The sequence below is a fragment of the Agelaius phoeniceus genome, chromosome 8 (assembly GCF_051311805.1).
Source record: "Agelaius phoeniceus isolate bAgePho1 chromosome 8, bAgePho1.hap1, whole genome shotgun sequence".
NCBI lineage: Eukaryota > Metazoa > Chordata > Aves > Passeriformes > Icteridae > Agelaius > Agelaius phoeniceus.
In genome coordinates this window covers 23,856,563-23,876,519 of record NC_135272.1, presented here as the reverse complement: position 1 = coordinate 23,876,519, position 19,957 = coordinate 23,856,563, and the positions used below count along the sequence as shown (strand labels likewise).

Below are 19,957 nucleotides of genomic sequence, written 5' to 3'. Positions count from 1 at the left end.
GATGCATCAAAATCCTGACACCAAAAAAATCTGTTCTACACACCTAGCTGCAGCCAAAGCAATGGCATTCACTTTCAACAACAACAATAAAAGTATAATTGTTACAAATGTAAACACTAGGCAGGAGATAAAAATAAACAAAAGAAAGGGAAAAAAGCTGCCACTCATCTCACTCATATCAGGGCAGCATTTTGAATTTCCTTTGCCATTTGAAACACTGACAAGCCAGAACCCGCAGAGAGCACCATTAGTAGTTAAGAGCAAGACTGAGTCCAAGCCAACACACTGACATCACCTACTAAAAAGTGGCTTTTTTAGAGAGCAAATAGTGCAGAGACACAAGTGGAGCATCTCATATAATAGCACACCCACCCCAGGAACTGTCAGCATCCCTGGAAGTTTCCAGAAATACCTGGTTAACACTTATGCACTACTATCCTGGAAGTGCTTTGAAGTTCCCCAAAGTCCTCTGTTCTCATTAAATAAAGTTTTTAAAGGGGAAAGAGGAAAGTACAGTCTGCCCATCCCAAAGACAGCTGCAAAGTCACCTGAACAAGCCAACTGCAAGGCTCATTTGCTACATATTTCCTTCCAATTAACATGTGCTTGAAATAGAAGTAAAATTCCATGGCACTGTTTTTGACTGAATTTGTCCTCTGGATTATGACAATACAACAGTATCATACTACCAAATAATATAGTATAATAATAATAAATATAAACAGTATAATAATACCAAAAAAAAAAAAAAAGAAAAAAAAAAGAAAAAAATCTTTCCAGCAGCCTTCAGATAATGCTTATCACAAAAGCTTCCAACCCTGTAAAGAAGTATTTAACTATAACTAAAGCAGTAAGTTGAATTTGGACAGAGTATAAATCAATATTGTGGGTATAATAGAAAAGACAGCCAAAAAAGATAAAAGGATAACAAACTGCTTTATAGTAAAGCTGTTAAAGAAAAGACTGTGACCTATAAGTGGTTTGTGGTAAAATTATATACAAGAGGGAAAACAACAGTTACTTTCCACTTTTGTGCAGCTTGTTTTACATAAATTTAATTCAAATAAATCAAATGTGCCAAGTAGAAATGACAGGTTGAATGCATCAAGTTAAGTGATAAACTCCTCCCCTCATTACTTCTTTTTATTTAATACTTTTAAATACAGGATTCTTTTTTAAAAATTATTTTTGTATAATTCTTTTTCTTATTAACAACAGTTGATTCAAGGCCATTTTCCTTCCTCCTCAATGTCATTAGCAAACAGAGCTTCCACAGACAATGCTCAAGGATCAGTCTTCTCTAACATGACAGAACTTGAGGCAAGAATACAGAATTCTTCACTGCTCTCCTCCAGACACAGCTTCTGGGTCTCCTGTTGGTCAGCCAGCTGCTGTCACACCAATAGCTTTCTCCCCCCAAAACCTGAATTAACTAAAACAAGCTGTTCATGAGACAGATCCAGGTGGCAGGTTCCACTGCAATTTGGAGAATTATCCTTCTCCATACCACAATGCTTTCTTTGCATATATCAGTAGTGAATTTCAATGTGCAGCAATCAATTAATAAGTATCAAGCTGTCATCACTCTGTTGTCTGCAAAGAAAAAATTCACAATTCTCCAATCAGCAAGAAATGCAATAGGAAGCATCTACCCATATGAGCTCAGATTTGAGCCTTCTGTTCTCTGCTCTCCCATTTCCACATACAACTCTAACTCCTGCACTGGACAACAATGCAAAACCTCCCACAGTAGCAAAAGCTCAAGATTTTCACTCCATTTTCACTCCAGGCTTGTGCCCTCAGTACTGCACAGCATATTATGGTGTATGCTTATTGTGCTCAAGCACACAAATCTCTTACTCTGCACAGTGACTTGCAGGTGAAACCTGAAGCCAGAATTCTTGTTAATTAGTTGGTTTGCATGTGCCCCCAGCAGCCACTGGGATCCCTGCCCATCATCATCACCTCACATGTTCCTTTTGTGGCTATGTGTCCCTTTCTGCCAGGGTACACCAAAAGTATAAAATTGCATTTCACAAAAGCATCAGTATATAATTAGACAACAATCCTACTGCTAAAAGGAGATTTGTCACACCAGTTGTGATTAAGCGTTCACATTTTGGTCTGCTCATTCTCCCATAGCCTGTCTTCCTTGCACAGAGCCCACAACCATTCTGTGCACACGAATGGATTATCCTGGACTGTCTAGGGACAGTGACAAGGTCCCTCCTGTCTCTAACAGGGCTTCAGAGGTGTGTTATGCTGCCTCAGAAACAGAACTCAAAGCAGACCAGCAAGCACCAGATGAGACATTTGTCTCTCACCACCACCTTGAAAAGGACCCCTGCCACAATGCCTACAAGAAGACATTTACCAGTGTGTTTCCAATATTCTGGCAGATGGTATTCAAACAGTGTGCCTCTGACACTGCATAGTTTTGGGATTAAGCACCCGTGGCTGAATCAGCCTCTCACTTTTCTGCTACTACTCCAAGCTTAGTAGCAAAGCTTTTTAGAAACAGCTTGAAGCAAAAACTTGGTTTGCTCCAGAACCCTTGGCAGTTTCATGCTGCACTCCTCAGCCCTCTCATCAGCTCCTGCATAGCAGTTTTCATAAGAGTACAACAGTTAAAACATGTTTAAGCTCAGAACTGCTGCCTTTGCATCATCAGCCGACTAAAGATCTAACATGAAGTAAAGTGCAGGAGGAACAGCAGCACCCAAATATTACCAGGCTGAATTCTGGATACTCCAGCATTCGTGAAGCAGTATTTTGCAGTGAGAAGCTAACTGTTGTGCTTCTCAGGAAAACACTCATTAAAAACACCCTACTGACCTCCTGCAGCAGCAGATGAGTGGAAAAGAAGTTCTGTCTTTTCTGTAGCCAGCACTGCTATGGTCCTTTAGAAATTCATGTAAATCTGTTGCTGGAAAACCACTCTCTTGGTATTTCTGAAAGAAAAAGCATTTCAATTACAACACGTGAGAAGTTACTGGTCATGAAACATTCTAAAATTTCCTCTAGAGTGTGACAGTTAAACCAGATTATTTGGTTCAATAATTCAATATGTCTGTAGGAAGGAAAGAATCCATTCCCATCCTAGAAACACTACATAGCTTGCTTTGTTCCACCAACAGTGTAAGTGACAGAAAATTCACATTGTTCAGTGGTTCTTATGTTTTGTTTGCTGCCCATAAGGCCAAGCAAGTGATCTCAGGCCATAATGGTATTGATTCTCCCTCGTTCACAGTGAGATGCTGTGCTCACTGCAAGTGCCCTGGGCTCCTTTTCCCTAAAACCTTTAATTCTGAATTTGAAGGGTTCCAGTGTGACAATTCAATATTGCCATGCTGAAGAAATGCTATGAAAAAACAAGTTCAGCATACTGAAACAGCTCCCAGTTGAGCTGTGAAAAATGCTCAGAGGGACAAGTCAGTACAACACCATTTTGCCGATCAGACCACCCAGTAAACCAAGAAGCACAGACAATTAAACTATATTTTGAGGCTCTTCAAAAGTAAATCTCTTGCTTGGTCTGGAAGTTGTAGTTCGTGTCAGATCAGCCTTATTTTGCTGGCCTGTGACACCAAGACAAGAAAGAGATGAGGGCTGAAGGGTGGGATCCACATTCCCTTCCCACTGGCCACTGAAGCTACCAGCAGCACAGAGGGCAGAGAGCACTTGAGGTCAGAACAGAAGGCAATTACTGAAAACTGAGGTTCACTTTCAGACAGTCCATACTGGAAATGGATGGCACAATTTTAACTTGAACGAGAAGTAGTGCACCTCTCAGAAAACATTTCCTTTTAACCACACATTTCTAAGCAGTACATTAAGGAGGCCTGGACACCTAAATGTCCAGACTTTAGAGTTATCTGCTTGAACCTTTCCAAACTCCTGCCAAAAGCCCATCTCTGAGATGTCAGTAAACCCAGCCACCCTTTGCCACAGACTAAAGGAAAATATTTTAATAATCTCATCACACATCAGAAGCAATTGTAGATGGTATGGTGTTGAGTGATTAACAAGAATGAATGCAAAACTGAATGGAAGTGTAACAGAAAACAAATGCTTTACCTTTATGGTGTCATAGGAGTCAGTAATGAGTGCAATAAAAAGGCTGAGGATCATGTATATAAACAGACTGATGAAGGAGTACAGATACAATCGGCTGAACATCCACACCAGGGAACTCTTCTGTTGGATTTGAGCAAATGTTGCAAACATATCATCACCATTGACCAAAGAAAACAGACATTCAGCCACTGTGTTCAGATCTTCAAACTAGAAAATGAGTACAAATTATTAGCAGAATGTGAAAATCAATCAAGACTCAAAGACTGAGTTTTACTCAAAGCAGATAAAAAAGCCAACTCAGACAATTAAATGCTACCACACTTTCCATTCAGGCAAAAATATACATTAGAATAGTAGAATTATCATCTTGACTAAGCATGATATGTTGAGATCAGACATAAGAAAATTTATTATCAAGAAATAAAACTTGCAGTGTTCAACAGGCAGAACAGTCAATAACTGACCACCACAGAAAGCTGCTGAATTATAGGCAATTTTGGACCTGCAGAAAAGTATCATTCCATTTCCCAAAGCACAGCAGAAGTGATTTCACAGAACCTATACAGTAAATTAGTGGTAGTATGCTGGGAACACACCCACATTCTCTGGCTTCCCAGCTCTGCAGCATTACTGGAGTATGGGTAATAAATCAATACTGTGTGCAGGGGCTAGAGTCAGCACATAGCCTTCAGAACTCAAATGGTCCAAACTGAATTAACAATCTGTCACTCAGAAAGACCTCTATGAGCTCTAAGTACAAGCTATAGCTTTATTATGAAGCTACTGGAGCATACCCTGTACAAAAACCATGGCTTAATTTCAAGGACAGTCTCTTAAACTCCAAACTCCATTTCCCCAAACTGGAATGTGTCCTGAAGCTACCAGGTAAACCCACTTCCCATTTTGCTCTGCCTTTCCAAATAACTGGATTTCTTAACTATAATTTATTGGACAATATGAATTAATAGCCACATTAAAACATTGTGCATTATCAATGAACTGACACAATTGTGGCCCCACAATGAAAACAAGATGTCAAGTGGTATATGCTTGTAAGGAGAATATATTGGTGCACAGGAACAGCAGGTCTGGTTCATACCTATGGCTTACTCTAGTATTATTTTTTAATTGAATTTTAAAGCCATTGTTCAACTCAGTAGTACATTATCCAGGAAGAAAGGAGGCATGGCACAGGTAATTTTTGAGCAGCTCAAGTTTTGATGCACTGACACAGGGACACTGCTAAGGACTGCTCACCTGGAAGCCCCTGGGCTGACATAGCACAAAACGCAGGACACCCACTCCCTCTCTCTGACTGTAATAGAGGGTGTATTTCTACATTTTTGAGCATAAGGAGCTCTCCAGTGTTTCTGCACATCGGGGAAGACCCTTCCCATCTCTTCCAGGAGGGCTCAGTGGCTGGAGAGCCCCGGGAAAGCAGCCCTGGGCTGGCCTGCCTTGGACAGTGCCACATTGCCTTCCTGTGGGACACTGGGGAACTGGCAGGAACGGGAATCCTCCACAGCTCCAGCTGCTTTCCTTGACATTGATACATGATATTTAGGGAGGAGGTAACATTTTCATAGATAAGCATGATAAGCATGTTGTTGACTGTCCTTCCTTTAGCTCAGATAAAGTACTTGTTGCAGGGAGGTTACAACAGTAATTATGCTGTGCCTTATAACATTATAAACAATGAACCTCTGGTGTGGCAAAAGATCCCTCTGCATCCAGCATCCCCCAGGGAAATGTATAGCCATCAGCTGAGAACGTGCAGACTGAACACCTGCATTGCCCAAAGGGGGAATTACAGTAAACTAGAGCAATGCAAGCTCTGGGGGCAGAGCAAGCTGGAAAAGCACTGCAGCATGGCCCTGTTACACACACACTGTGTGCACCCAGAGATCCAGAATGAGGAATCAGACATTTGTTAGTCATTAACAGACATTTAGAATTTGCCACGACAGGATTCTGCCTCTGTTCAAACTGTCACACAGAGCATCTGCCAAGAGGAAAAGCAACAAGCTTTAGGGTTGTTTTGGCTTGTGTTTGAGAATATACAAAGCCTTACTCCTGCACTCAGGTTTCAGACAAGACATACCAGGCACACACTTTGATACGAGCCTTAAGAAAACAAACAAACAAACCCACAGCACGCCCCCACGCAGGAAGCAAAGCAAACAAGACAAGCATTCATCCATTCCTTTATGAGTCACAATTTAGGAGCTGAAGTTACATGGCACGGGAAAGATTTGGAAAAACAAGGCCAGAGCCAAGGAGATTAAAAAAAAAAAAGTTCCAGCGAATTATTTAGTGCCTCTTTAACCCAGCTGAAGTGGGATTGCCAGAAGAGGGCAGAAGAGACAGACCAATGCCCATGGCCTGGGCAAACCATCCCCTCACCAAACCAGCCTGGTGCTGGAGAGCACGCTGACTTGGGGCACGCAGTAAAAGCAAAAATAGTTATTTTGTTACAAGAAGCAGGTAGAAGGAAGTACAGAGGGAATGAGAAACACTCCCATGTTCACATTACAGCTTTTAAATAGACATTTCCATTTAAGACACATTTCTGTTGGTTTGGCTAGGAGCTATACACACACACACACACAGATATTCCCATCATTACACCACAAAAGGAGGGATACTGCTGATGTACCTTTTCATGATAAGGTCCCAGGACAATCCAGCCACAGAAAGTATAGCCAAGATAGATCATCCCAGCACAACAGCAAAACCGCAGCACCTTCGGCAATGATGCCTGCATAGTCAAAATGAGCACCTACAAGTCAGAGTGGAACAAAGAAGAGGGGAAAAAGCAAAAAAAATTAGAGAGAGATCTGGAAAAAAAGCATATATATATGCTTTAATTGTTAGAAATTTCATTCTCTCCTTACATTGTAGGTTTGAAAATATCCCAGGTATCGGATGACTCCAACCCAGACAAACAGAGTTGATGTTCCAAGTAAAATGCTGCAGACATCATAACTTGTGAGGTTCTGAGGGATCCAAACAGAGCAGATGGTCAAGTTACAAAGCAGTAGATATGCCAGCTTGACAGCTATTCAAGTTCCAGCAGTTCAAACAAACAAAGTAGGGCAGCCTAATACTGAAAGCCTGTTGCTACATCACAAAATCAGATCAATGTGAACTTCAGTTATTTACTGAGATCATTCAAACACAACAGTGCTGTAAATGAAGGTACACGTATGCTGATATTCTTGAAATTTTACATGAAGTGCAAAGTCTGGAAGAAAAAAAAGCCCTTAGTTTGGCTACAACACAGTTTCAAAATTAGATTGGATAACTCAAAATTTTTGTTTAAAAAGAAGGTTACTATTTGCTGTTGGGCAAAGAAGGTCTCATTCACTATTTAAAAAACATGAGCCATCATTTACATGAAAGTGACCCTTGGGACTACAGCTCTTTCCATGCTTACATGCATTTACATCTCTGAACAGGTTCTCTGCCAGCAGATCAGAACCTGAGCATTGTTTTTACTACAACCAAATCTACTTGCACTTTACTTTAGAAGGCTGGAACTGGTTGCAGTAAGCACAAGAGAGCCATCTAGCTCAAGTTTTCCTACCCTCAATCCCCACCTCAACCTACAGCCAGTGATTCCCAAGCGCTTCCTCTGAAGGCCACTTTGGGATCTGCCTTTTGAGCCTCAGTACACATGGAGCAGCACACCACCTACTCTGTTTTTCCCAGAACACAAAGTTTTGTGAACACATGAATTGTTGACACACATCTATTAGAGATTTAAAAAAAAAAAAACCAAACAAAAAAAAAAAAAAAACCCACAAAACCAACCCCAAAATCCTCTTGCCAGCTGGACAAAACACATTGATTTCAGCAAGCCCAGGCAGGGAGGTCAAGGATGAGCAGGTCACACACTGTCTGTGCCAATGCTTGCCAGGAAAGCAAGCTGTGACAGCTGTGTGTCCAGTCCCACAAGCCATCAAGAGCCCTGTGTCATTCAAGGGGAGGACTCGTGGCTTCCCAGTCCTGTATGTGCTACTTCTTACAGAACAAACAACTCTAATTGTTGGGTCTTTCTGTTAGGAACTGTCTACCCACAGGTCCCATACCAGGGATTAGGGGTCTTAGAACTGTGGAAATAAGATGTTTAAATGGCCTACATGGTCTTACTGAAAGACTTTGGGGAAGAGTGACTAAAGGTAGTTATTAGATAAACTAGGAAACGGACTGAAATAAGCAAACAGATTAAAGCGCATTACACATGGTTGTAGCAAGATTCGTATTTAGCTGAAGTATGAAAATCTTACCTTGGCTTTTATTTCCATTTTTAGGATTGACCCAATGATTGTCATGACATCACTGATAATTACCAGGACATACCACCCGTTCAGGAACTCCAGGCGGTCAGCATAGCACACACGGCGCTTGTGTTTCTCCAGGAAGAAATTCACAAATCTCTGTTGACAAGCATTTAGATCTTTAGTTACAGGTCACCTTGGATGAAAAACATGGCAATGTTCAAGTTCCACACAACCCATTTTCCTATAGTATTCACTGGAATAGTAGCTTAAAGCTCATTCTCAATGGCAAGAGAAATAAATAGGAAAAACTTAAGATGGATTTAGCCAGTGAAAATGAACTTTCCAGAGATCACCTGATTTCAAAACCCATTCCCACCAACCTAACCACGGCCTGTTCACCCCTTTACCATAGGTTCTATCTACTTCTAACACAGCAGGGCACCCAACTAAAGAAGTGAAAAAGAACTCAAATGCAACTACAGGGCAAGAGTTCTCATTTCCAATAGAGCAAACAATATCACCCCTGCCCAGCACAGCCCATCTGCTTTCACTTGCTCTTTTTACTCAGGAATAAATGTGAAGTGCCTGTTCCTGAGAGCAGTTTGACAATGCCTCTGTTGAATCATGTTCTCTTGACTCTTGGTCTTGTTTCCAAGCTACAAAAAGGATATATTGAGCTACATATACAAGTATTTGTGTTTTCATATGCTACCTACCATGGACTCTTCTAACTCTCATGAGCCACATGCTTACAAAAAAAAACCCAGCCAGAGTTAGATTATGTGCTGTGCTTTACATTTTTTCTGTTAGAGCTGGCTTTGAGGTATATTCACTAAGGCATTAATTTATAACTAGACCACAATGGGAATTCTACTCTGAAGCCAGGGAAGAAAGATTTGTGGTTTGGAGGTGCAGGACACATTGCCTGTTTGCAGCACAAAGACTCAGAATCATTTTGTCTAAAATTCTGGGGGAAAGAGGGGAAAAAAGTATGCTTCTTTTGCCCATGGAGAGATACAACAAAATACTTCAAATTACAGCACCACGCAAACAGAAGTAAAATCCATTCACAGTTAGCAATTGTCCACCAAGATATCTACACATCCTTCCTAGAGATAACAGTAAGGGGGACAACAGATTTTGTCACTTTAATACCCCATGTTCAAGTGGTACCCCCCACAAGACCAGCAGCAGAGAAGGCAGAGACCAAACAAGCATTAAGGCCATGGGCACTGTGCTCACCCTCTGCAGCCTCCAGGCAAGAACGATGGATCGTGTGCAGAGGATGAGAGAAGCCAAGCAACTTAATATGACAAATCCATCAAAGACTAGAATATACTGAGTGTTTTTCTGGAGAACTGTAAAGAGACAAGGCAATAAAGTAAGGTGAGTCTTTCCACATCTCTTTTAATGCAAGTAATGTGACATTTTGCAACAATTCATGCTCAAATACTCTCGCCCCATAAGTAGATGGGCCCTTTGCTTCCTCACATCAATAGTCCCTATCTTTTCCATAACATACATTTTTAACTCTATGAAAGAGGCCAACACTCAATTTTAATTGTTGCAATAGCCCTTCAGCTCACCTTTATTACTGAAATATGCATGCTCCCTCAACTGGTAATTAGACACAAAAGAAAGAACTCAGGAACAGGTAGTTGAAAGACAGCCACAAGAAATTACTGGACAGAGATGCAAGCCAAGGCACTTTGAGGTTATTCAGAATATTCTATAAATTACCACTTTAATATCTGTACAACACAGCATTATCAGAGAAGGCAAAGGGCAGGCCACTTGACACATTTATTAATCAAGATACTATATAGCACACTACAAAATATTGTTCCATCAGTCCTTTACAGCAAGTCACCACATGGGAGAAGCAGTTGCACAGTCTGTCACAGCTGCTGTTTCTTTAAGGGCCCTTTAGTGCACATTCCTGAGCTGTCAGACCAAGCCTTAACACTGGAAATACATGGCAGATGCCAGCCTTTGTTCATACACATCATTTCATCTACCAGCAGTGGCAAAAAAAAAAAGCCAACACGAAAAACAAACTTTCAGAAATAGTATGCTTCAATCAGTTAGAAGAAAACAAAATTGAAACCGGTTGGAGGCTTCAGTTGGAAATGTATCCAGTGTTAGTGGGTTAAATTGAGTCATCTCAGAGCAGCACACCAATTAAAATCTGTGGAAGAAACATTCACCCTCCTTGCAGGTGGAGCTCACTGCCAATACACACTGGCATGGAGAGGGGATCGTGTCATCTCACAACACCCTCAACAAAAGGGATTATATCCTAGCTCTTGACTAGCAAGAGGAATAGGCAAGTTGCATTGTTTTATGGTCAGGGAGATGAACAGGCTGGACAGACTGCTACAGACCAGGGAAAGCAAAGGGAGACCCCCAAGTGCTGTTCTGCAAACACACATGCACCACACTTACCTGAGTTAAATATGTGCCAGTCTTTGCACTCCTGAATGTCAGTGTCACTATCAAAATAGACCTTGATTTTTCCACTGTGGGCTCTATTATTGAAAGTTATCTGAAAATACAGAGCTACATCAGAAACAGGAACAGCAAGATTGCATTCCAGAAAAATTAATCCTGCTAAGTTCCTTGGACACAGCATGCTTTAATACTGTTGATCAGATAGGCTTTAAGAAAGTTGCCACCATAAATGATGGCGTAGGCATAATTTGAGTAGATGACATGTATTGCTTACAGAGCTGTATTCCAAGAGGCCAAACTTCACCCTTAGTCTTTAGGTGAAGAACAATTCCCTATCCCTCTCTCAGGTTATGAGGTTACCAGCTGGAATATGTTACAAAGCAACATTGTCCCATGGCAGCACCATTTCAGCAGCCTTTGGGAAGGAGGGGTGAGGGCCAGCACATGCTCAGCTGTGCTTCTCCTGCAGGCCAGATGTGAGGATGACACCTACACCCCAGCCTGAGCTCTCCTCACATGTGCAGGGATGGAAGTGCCACAGCCCATTTTCACTTACAGTGTTCTGAAATGCATAGCAGTCAGGCAATTCACGAGCATGGATTGTCTGAAGAGCAATGCCTTTCAGCTTGAAGGAGATTTCAACCTGTATAAGCCTGCAGATTTGAAAAAGTGCACAAAGATATTTAAATATCACAGAGATATACACAAACTGCACAAATCAGAATCCACCATATTAATATGAAAGAACAAGTTGGAATAATTTTAAAAACCGCATCGCTTTACCTGTAAAATTCAAGACTGAAAAAAGAAGAGTTCAGCTTCAGTTCTGCCTTCTCACCAGTTAGTTCCTTTGGCTTTAAAAGGATACATTCTGGAAAGACAAGAGGAAAATATGTTAGCATCAAAACTTCACATTGAAAGTGGCATTAAACTGAGATGATCAGTGTGTATAGCAAGTCCTAATCAGGCAAAACATGAATTTTGAGCAAACCTATTCAGAGGCCCAGCTAATGGGGTCAGAAGCAGGTTTGTGTACCAACTTGTGAGCAGCCAGGACTCGTCTCTGAGAGGCAGTAAGGGGACCCAGCCATGGAAGGTACAGACTGCCCAGCATCCAGAATTCCCTATTTGAACCTCCTGCACAGAGGGGAACTGGTGTGTTTAAGAAAAGGAACAACAAAGCACCACCTCAGCATCAACTACAAGGATTTCAGGTGGTTGAAGAGAGCCTCCTACAATCACAGCTGTCTTTTCTAGACAGGTGCTAAAAGCCAAGAGGGAAATAGGCAAGAAGCATGGTGATGTTCCTGTGATGGCCACACAAAATCTATTTGTTTTAAGCTTTAGAACAAGAATTCAAGTACTCCACAGCAAGACATTTTAAGTACAACAGCACTGTACCTGTTTCAGTAGAAACATCTATGCTCAGTGTATCATTGGAAGGAAGCATGGTGCCTCTCTTGTACTGCTGTTTACAGATTTTTAGACCTGATTCTTCATGTTCGTAACCAAGTGTCCCCAGGGATATGTTCTTTAAGTTCCTGTACTAGTTTAAAAACAAAAACAGAAGTAGAAGTTCGAGAAAGTAATCTTTTTTTGCATTAGAAAGCGAACTGAAACCTCAAAGTTATATGTATCAATACAGGTTTTTAAATTAAAACTCACACCTACCTGATTAATAACATAAAAAATGCTATCATAAGCATCCTGTTGAGTATATATACTGCAGCTGTAGTCATCTTCATCAGTTCCAGAATAGCCTTTCAGGAATAGGTGTTTGAAAGCAACAGTGTTTTCCTCTTTGAATGAGACCACCAGCTGGTTACTCAAACCAAAAAAAACAAGCTGACAAGAGGAAAAAAAAAAGAAATGGATTTGAATTTTGAACAGCGGTCAAGCACCAGCATTTTTGAAAACAGCTTTAAATTACAATAAACACAAACCAGACAGGTGCCTTTTGCTGTAACTCTGGCAGGAGCAGAGCACCCTTTAACCAATGGCACAAGATTCCAAAGCCAAGGTTATCTCATGCAGGGTGACTGAAACAGACTCACTGCAGCAACCAAACAGACAGCTCCATCACTTGCAGCTTTTACACTTCATGGACAAACAACTCCAGCTGGGATTTGCAAAAACCTCTGTGGAGGATACAAATGGCACACAAGCTAACTTAACAGCATACCTGCTACTCCTGAAAGGCTCTGCTTTGCTACGGACAAATTCCTGCTCCTTTCCTAGCCCTGGCAAGGCACAGGATTAGAGCAGTAAAAAGCCTCACTTGCCTGACCCAGGTGCTGCTTAAGGAGGCTGTAACAAGCAGGAACAGCAAACTGCAGAGTTACTACTGAAGACTTGTGCTCCCCTGCCATTTGGATGGTCCCATTTCCACCACTGAGAAAAACAAACAGAGCCTAGGAGCTGCTTGGTTTTCCACAAGAGCTTCTTCATAGGCACAGTAGCAGGAGGATATCCCCAAGCCTGACATCTGAGCAAAACCAAGGGCTGACAAGAAAAGTCTCAAGCAGCAGTCCAGAAAAATCTTGTGGCCTTTGAAACCCAAGCAGCAGAGCACCCCTTCTGCTCACAAAGGACAGTGGGAGACTGGGGCAGCAGACAGAAAAATTACATGTTCAGTGATACCCCCAAAAATGGAAGTCAGTAGGTTAGGACAGGTGGCAGTACTGAATCTTTCCAGAGACCTGTAAAGTTGTATTTTGTGTCATCATTCACATGCAAAGTCTACTGTCCTGTCTTTGAAGGAAAAGGAACAACCCAGCCTGTATATTTAGCTGTTCTTGCAAACTGTCAGATGTCAGTCTTGCATTTCAAAGGTTCAGAAAAAGTAATTTCTACTTATATGTGTGTCCCATTTTTCTTCCCTCCACATGCAGTCATTGTTAGAGGACTGTAACATAACCAAGGTTAGAGGACTGTAACTGCACTGTGATACCAGTGCAGTTTACAAACACCCTCTTCTTTGCCTCCATGTAGTATCTCAAACAGTACAAGACTTTTTAAATGCATTATTTGATTACAGAAGGAAGAGGAATGTCCAGTTCCTGCAGCCCAGCCATCCCATCATCTTCAGAAACCAGAGCATCTTCACATTGAACGCAGACACCTTAATTTCCTGATTAGATATCAGGAAATATCACTTTTGAAATAGTCCAATGAAACTGTAATCTAAGAATGGAAAAAAAAGCAGTACTGTGACAACAAGCCTGAACACAGTGCTGAATTTAGTGGCAAGAGTAATTTGCTTTAAAGTATGTCAAAAATGGCAATATTTTGACATAATACTTTAAAGCAAATTCCTGCCCTAAAAAGTACTTTAAAGTAATGACTGCCCTAAAAAACTCCAGGAGGCTTTTATAATTTATGTTATTCTTTCCTCTAGAAACACCTTTCATAGTATTTTTCCTTTATGGACTGAAGTGGGAGGTTCAAGCCAGTAACAAGTACCCAGGATAGCAAAGGCCCAGAAGCACAGACCTGCCTCTCTTGCTACTCTAAGAGTAAAACCAGAGGCTCACCTGTGTTGTAACCATAAGTATCTTCAAAATCTGCAAAGCCAATTTCCATGGTATCTGATGTCTTGCTCTGTATTTTTCACACGGGTTCATGAAGTAAAACTTCAAATCCTCTTTCAAAGCCGTCTCTTTTAGATCCAAGTCTGACTGAGTCATCATATTTCTGCCACAAAAAAAAAAATTAATTAATTAGAAACCAACAGACTATTTTGGCAGACAATTTCCTCATTGCAGTATCACCTCAGATCACCACATGACATAAAAGGACCAAAATAGTTTTTTGGGTTATCTTATGGAAATGCAAAAATATTTTCCTGTCATCACATCATTGAAAAGCATTCAAACACATCTGATCATTAAAACACACCATTTAGACAAATAATTAATAGCCATTAAATGAGAGGGTCTGTAATAGAAAGAAATGTAGACTTGCTAGTACTCTCTTTAAAATGTATTTGAAACAAAGAGGGACCACTGTTAACATGTTTGTCTGAATAATCCACATTCTAGCAGAAGAAAATGGGGTCTTAAAGATTAAACCAGAGCTTTACACACCCTTCTGTTATGAACATGCAGCTTCAAGGGCTAAATTCAAAGGCATTTATTTATTTAAATACCTGGACATGTAAAAATCAGAGGACCAAGTACAAAGGACTGTTGTTGTGTTTTAAATCACCTTAGGTTTCTCCTTTTCAACTGACTGGGACACTGAAAAAACTTTACCCATCTCCTGATCATTTTAACCCTGTTTTCCAGTGCCGTAAACTTTTGGAACTTTCCTACTTCACACACAGACCAGAACACAACTTGTAAATTTTTTTTCTCTCTTTACATGTTAACAGGATCATATCTGACAGCAGCTGGTTATCAGTCCCATTTACCATTCAGAATATTGGTCCCAAAGTTCTGAATTTTACAAAGGATAACATTTTGTCTGAGGCTCAAAACCAAAAGCATTGATTCCAAGTTTTCAGATACTTGGAATACTTTTTCATTTTTGCTTTTGTGTCCTCACCTGTCTGAAGTCCAGAGATATTTAAGGTCAAACTGTAGATCACAAAGCACATTTGATTTGCTAGAACCAGCTGTCCCACAAGAAGAGAAATTTCAGATAAAGAAGCAGAGTAAGGCTGACACTATGGGGTTTCCTCAGAAGAGGAAGTGAAAACAACAAAAAAAATCTATTTTAATATTAAAAGCTCAAGAGCTATCTTTCCTACACAGCCTTAAATCAATCTTTCATGAAGATGATGAGAGGCGGGATGATTTTGGTTGTTGAAGCAGGAAAAACATGAGAAGTTTCCAAGAAAAAGAAACTGTGGGCAGCATCCCTATTTAAATTTATAATAAAAACATACTGGACTAGCTTCAGTAAGGTCTAAGATACAAAAACTTTGAAAGATGTAAACACACCTGACAGAAGAGGATGCGATAGTTCCGGCTGTGAGCACTGATCAAGGTACAAAGATGCTTCAGTCCTGACTGACACCCAAAGACATCCCTGCTCCTGTACCAGCCTCTCCCACAGGCAGCAGTGCTTGTGTGGGCACACAGTGAACAAGAGCTAACCCAAACTGACAGCACCAGGTGGGAAGGAAAGAGGAAACAGAACAGGGTTAAGCCAAATCTGGCCACATTTTAAAGCATGAAGGTATGACATAAGAACCACGCCAAGGCTTCAGCAAAATCCTTCCCTAATCTTCCAGTAAAAGCATATCAGAAGTGACAAATCTTTAAAAATAAAAAAAAAAAAAAAAAACATAGGCCAAAATCCTCACAAATCAAACAGCAAACTTTATAATAAACTTTTTTTAAAAAAATATTCAAATACATAGCATGAAAAACATAATGCTTACTCCAAAGATGTGTCAAGACCCTACAGATATTCCAAAAACTTGATGTTGACTAATAACAGCACTTTCACCTTTACAGAACTCTCACTTGTGTGTAGGGATTATTTTCATTGATGTCTTTAGCTCCCTTTATCAATTAACTGTAGAAATTATGAGCAGGAAATTTGTCAAAGAAAGCAGCACATTTTTTTTTTTGCTTAAGAGAGATCAAAGATTCAAGTTTATATCACTGTTGGACTTTGTCTTCCAATTAAAAAAAGAGGCATTCTCTGGTGTAGTATTTAAGAATTCATTTTTAAACAGGTGAAACAGGTAACAGGGCAACAGGTGAAAAAGATCAACTGGTTTTGAATTAATTCATTTCTAGGCTAGATTAAAAACTACATCCAAATAGACCACATTAAATCAGCAGAACTAGAACCTTCAACCAAAGCACTGAAGAAGTTTAAAAGCTCCAAGAGATTACCACTGATTTACCATATTTAAAACAAACCATCTCATTCTACCACATGGTCATTAGCCTAATAATCTAAACTAATTGAAACAAAGTACCCAGCTCAGGACAGAGCAATGAAGCAATTAAATCCTGACACAGTAGTGTAATTAACACCACTCAATGGGTTTCCATAGCGTGTTTTGTGAAGCACTGACACATTCAAATTTTTTTTGTGAATGAAGACTAACTGTATAATGCATGCTGAGGTGTACATCCAGGGTCATGTGTCTCATAACTGGTACTGGCTCAGCTCTAGCAGCTGCACTGCTGTAACCAACACCGCACTGCTGTAGCTGGTAGGACAGTCTGAGGTTCAGCTGGATTGTAGCGAGGCATTTTAGAGCTCAACATTCCACTCAAGAAAGAGGTTTCAACAGTAAGTACTACAATTTACAGCTACCTACTCATGAAATACACGTGTACACCCAGCAGAAAAAGCACCATTGAATCAAGAGCTAAAATGCGCTTAGGAAGTGAGCGCAGTCACTTTCTTTAATGAGTAACTCACTAGAGCAGCGACACTAACAGTGTCCATCAGAGCTCCGTATCAGCAACATTTATCTGCTTGAGCTCTGTATCTTGGAGAGCTATTAACGAGAACCCTGCGGTCCTAAGGGGGCAAGAAGGAGAAAAAAAAACGGAAAAAAAGCCATCATTGAGTTCCACATGTCAGCCTGGGCAACGCCAACTTCACCTTCCCCATCTGTACTAAGCTCAGCACGCTGCCAGAGGACGGCACCGCTTCGCTCTTCTCAGAAGCGGAGGGGAAAGCGCTCCCGTGCGGGGCTCACACCGTCACTGCCCTCTCAGAAACGGAGGGGAAAGCGCTCCCGTGCGGGGCTCACACCGTCACTGCCCTTTCAGAAGCGGAGGGGAAAGCGCTCCCGTGCGGGGCTCACACCGTCACTGCCCTCTCAGAAACGGAGGGGAAAGCGCTGCCGTGCGGGGCTCCCACCGTCACTGCCCGGCTAAACCGGCCCGGCAGCCGCGGGCGGAGCGGCCGCAGCCGGGGCAGGCACGGAGCTGCGGGCAGCGTCCCGGCAGCAGCAGCAGCACCCACTTACTCACCCACCCACCTACCTACCTACCTGCCTCCCTACCTTGTGCTCAGCCCGAGGCACCCGCGCCCGCTGCCCCCCTGTGCCTCCCGAGCGGCTCCCGCCGTCCCCGTGCCCCGGCGCTAGCCTGGGATAGCCCGGCCCGGCCCCAGCCCCAGCCGCTGGCGAAGGAGCGCCCTGAGCCCGCTGCCCGCCGGGCGGGCTGACCCGAGGGCTCGGCACCGCGCCCAGCCCGGCCCGCTTCCCTCACCCGCTGGCGGCGGCCCGCCCGCCGGGGAGGGACTTGAGGGGGATCTCCATGGGCCGCGGGGTTCGGCCGCTGCCCGGCCGGGGCAGGACTGCGGCGGAGCAGCCCGGGCCCTGCTCCTGCCCCGCCGGCCGCGCCGCCTTTATGGGCCCGGCGGAGGAGGGAGCCAGCCCGCCGCACACGTGCCCTGCCCGGCCCCGCTGCCCCGGCCCGAGCGCGGGGCTCTCAGACACACGGTGCGACTCTCGGGGATGTCCCGTGCGGGGCTGAGAGTTGGACTGGATCATCCTTGTGGGTCCCCTGCAACTCAGCATAATCTCTGTCATAACAGGAGTTGCCTTACTGCCAAGGAGTAGTTGTAGGCGCGGTGATACCATGCAGGGAGGACCGCAGGTGAGATTAGCTACTACAGAGTTGGTTGACTTGCAGGTCAAGAGGTATTTAGTTCCTCAGAGGATGTGGTTTAATGCAGTTACTCCAAACTAGGGCGTTCCAAACAGAACGTAGGCTCATAAGAGGCATCATTGCAGCAACTGAGCTCTCTACCTGCCCACACAGTAGACATGGGCAGCGCAGGATTCTTACACAATGCTCTCAGATCATGCTGTATTTGATTGTGGTCACACTGTAAGGGAGAAGAAGGAACAAAAGCCCAGACAAACATCCATATGCAGTTTCTCAACATTAGCCGCAAGGGCATTGTGTCAGCTCATGCATGAAGGTTTTCTTAAGGCTTCTTCTGGCATTAGCTACTGCTTGAGGCAGGAGGATGCTCCTCACAGGAGCAGCCACAGGTTTTGTTTTTTACAGCAGTGTCTGTGTGTTGTCATACCTCTTGTTTCCACTCCTGTCTCCCCACCTGCCAGATAAATTATGCCTTTACACATTTTAATACTGAATAGGTATGAGCACATCTGAATTTGATTTCTTACTCTTTTGTATACACACTGTTTACCTTCTCTTGAGAATGTGCTTCAATCCAACATGGAAACTGGTACTTAGAAACAAGTAAGCCCTCCACCTCTTCCTCTCAGTATAACTTCATTATGTTAGAAGATCTGGGCTTGCTGAAAACAAGAAGTTCTCCCTAACTGTATATGCAAAACAGTGGCATTGAAATGAGTCTTGGTAGGAGAACAGCTGCTGCCCAATACAGCACTCTGTGATTTATGTTCATGAGAAAATACTGACTATTGGACTTTCCAGAGCCCAGTGAGAATCAAAACAAAGAAAATCTCTCACCCCTCCACAGCCTCTTGGTCAGGGCTGAAAGCCCTGTTTGCCTTAGGAGGGCATATTTAAGCCTGAGTTTATCAGATGCTTTATCTGCTTCCTTGCTCTCCCCAGCTGCATTTTACAGCTCTGTCTGTGCCTGCTTGATTGTATCAGCATAAAGATACCCATGTCTCCAGGACGCAGTTTTACATGTGCTACCAGCATTGCTAATGCTGAGATCACTGATACTCAAGTCACAAGGGTTTTTTAGAATAAGATCATTGTCACACATCTTGGCTCTGCAAGGCCATAACCAGCACATCATATGTTGATAAGATTAAAAAGCCTCACCACACGCAGAACAGCAGCAGCCACAGATCTGGCTGAGCTGTACTTCATGTCAAAAGCAACCAGCAGGCTAGAAAACACAGCACTGACTGGCTTCTTCTCAGGTGAGCAAAATAGTCAGGCAGATGAAGATCTTTAACACCAAGGATCACATAGGTCAGAAACCTGGACAAGCAAGCACTTAGACTGCAGCAGTAGCACCAAGGTGAACAATGTAAAGTTTGAGTGTCTGCTTCTTTCTTTAAAAATAACCAGAATCTAAGTATCAGAAATCTAATACAAGCAGCATTTATTTTCCCAGTCAGAACTGGACATTTTGAGCAGTTGCAAGCCTGTAACCTTTTGGGGTACTGTTCTTTCCCAGTGTAACAGCCTGCACCCATAGCCAGAAATGCACGA

The 19,957-nt window shown here is 42.4% G+C and overlaps 1 protein-coding gene across 1 annotated transcript; it reads right to left on the bottom strand.

Annotated features, from left to right (window-relative positions):
* Positions 1 to 915: 915 nt before the first annotated feature.
* On the bottom strand, positions 916 to 17,897 carry MCOLN2 (mucolipin TRP cation channel 2). Its single transcript, XM_077182712.1, has 14 exons — positions 17,791 to 17,897; positions 14,345 to 14,504; positions 12,483 to 12,656; positions 12,213 to 12,357; positions 11,595 to 11,682; positions 11,368 to 11,464; positions 10,806 to 10,905; positions 9,603 to 9,718; positions 8,367 to 8,516; positions 6,972 to 7,073; positions 6,734 to 6,856; positions 4,078 to 4,284; positions 2,836 to 2,951; positions 916 to 1,593 (listed from the first exon to the last, which is right to left on the bottom strand). Exons 2-14 carry the CDS (start codon positions 14,498 to 14,500, stop codon positions 1,557 to 1,559), a joined length of 1,611 nt encoding a protein of 536 aa, XP_077038827.1. The 5' UTR covers positions 14,501 to 14,504; positions 17,791 to 17,897; the 3' UTR covers positions 916 to 1,556.
* Between the last annotated feature and the right edge of the window lie 2,060 nt (positions 17,898 to 19,957).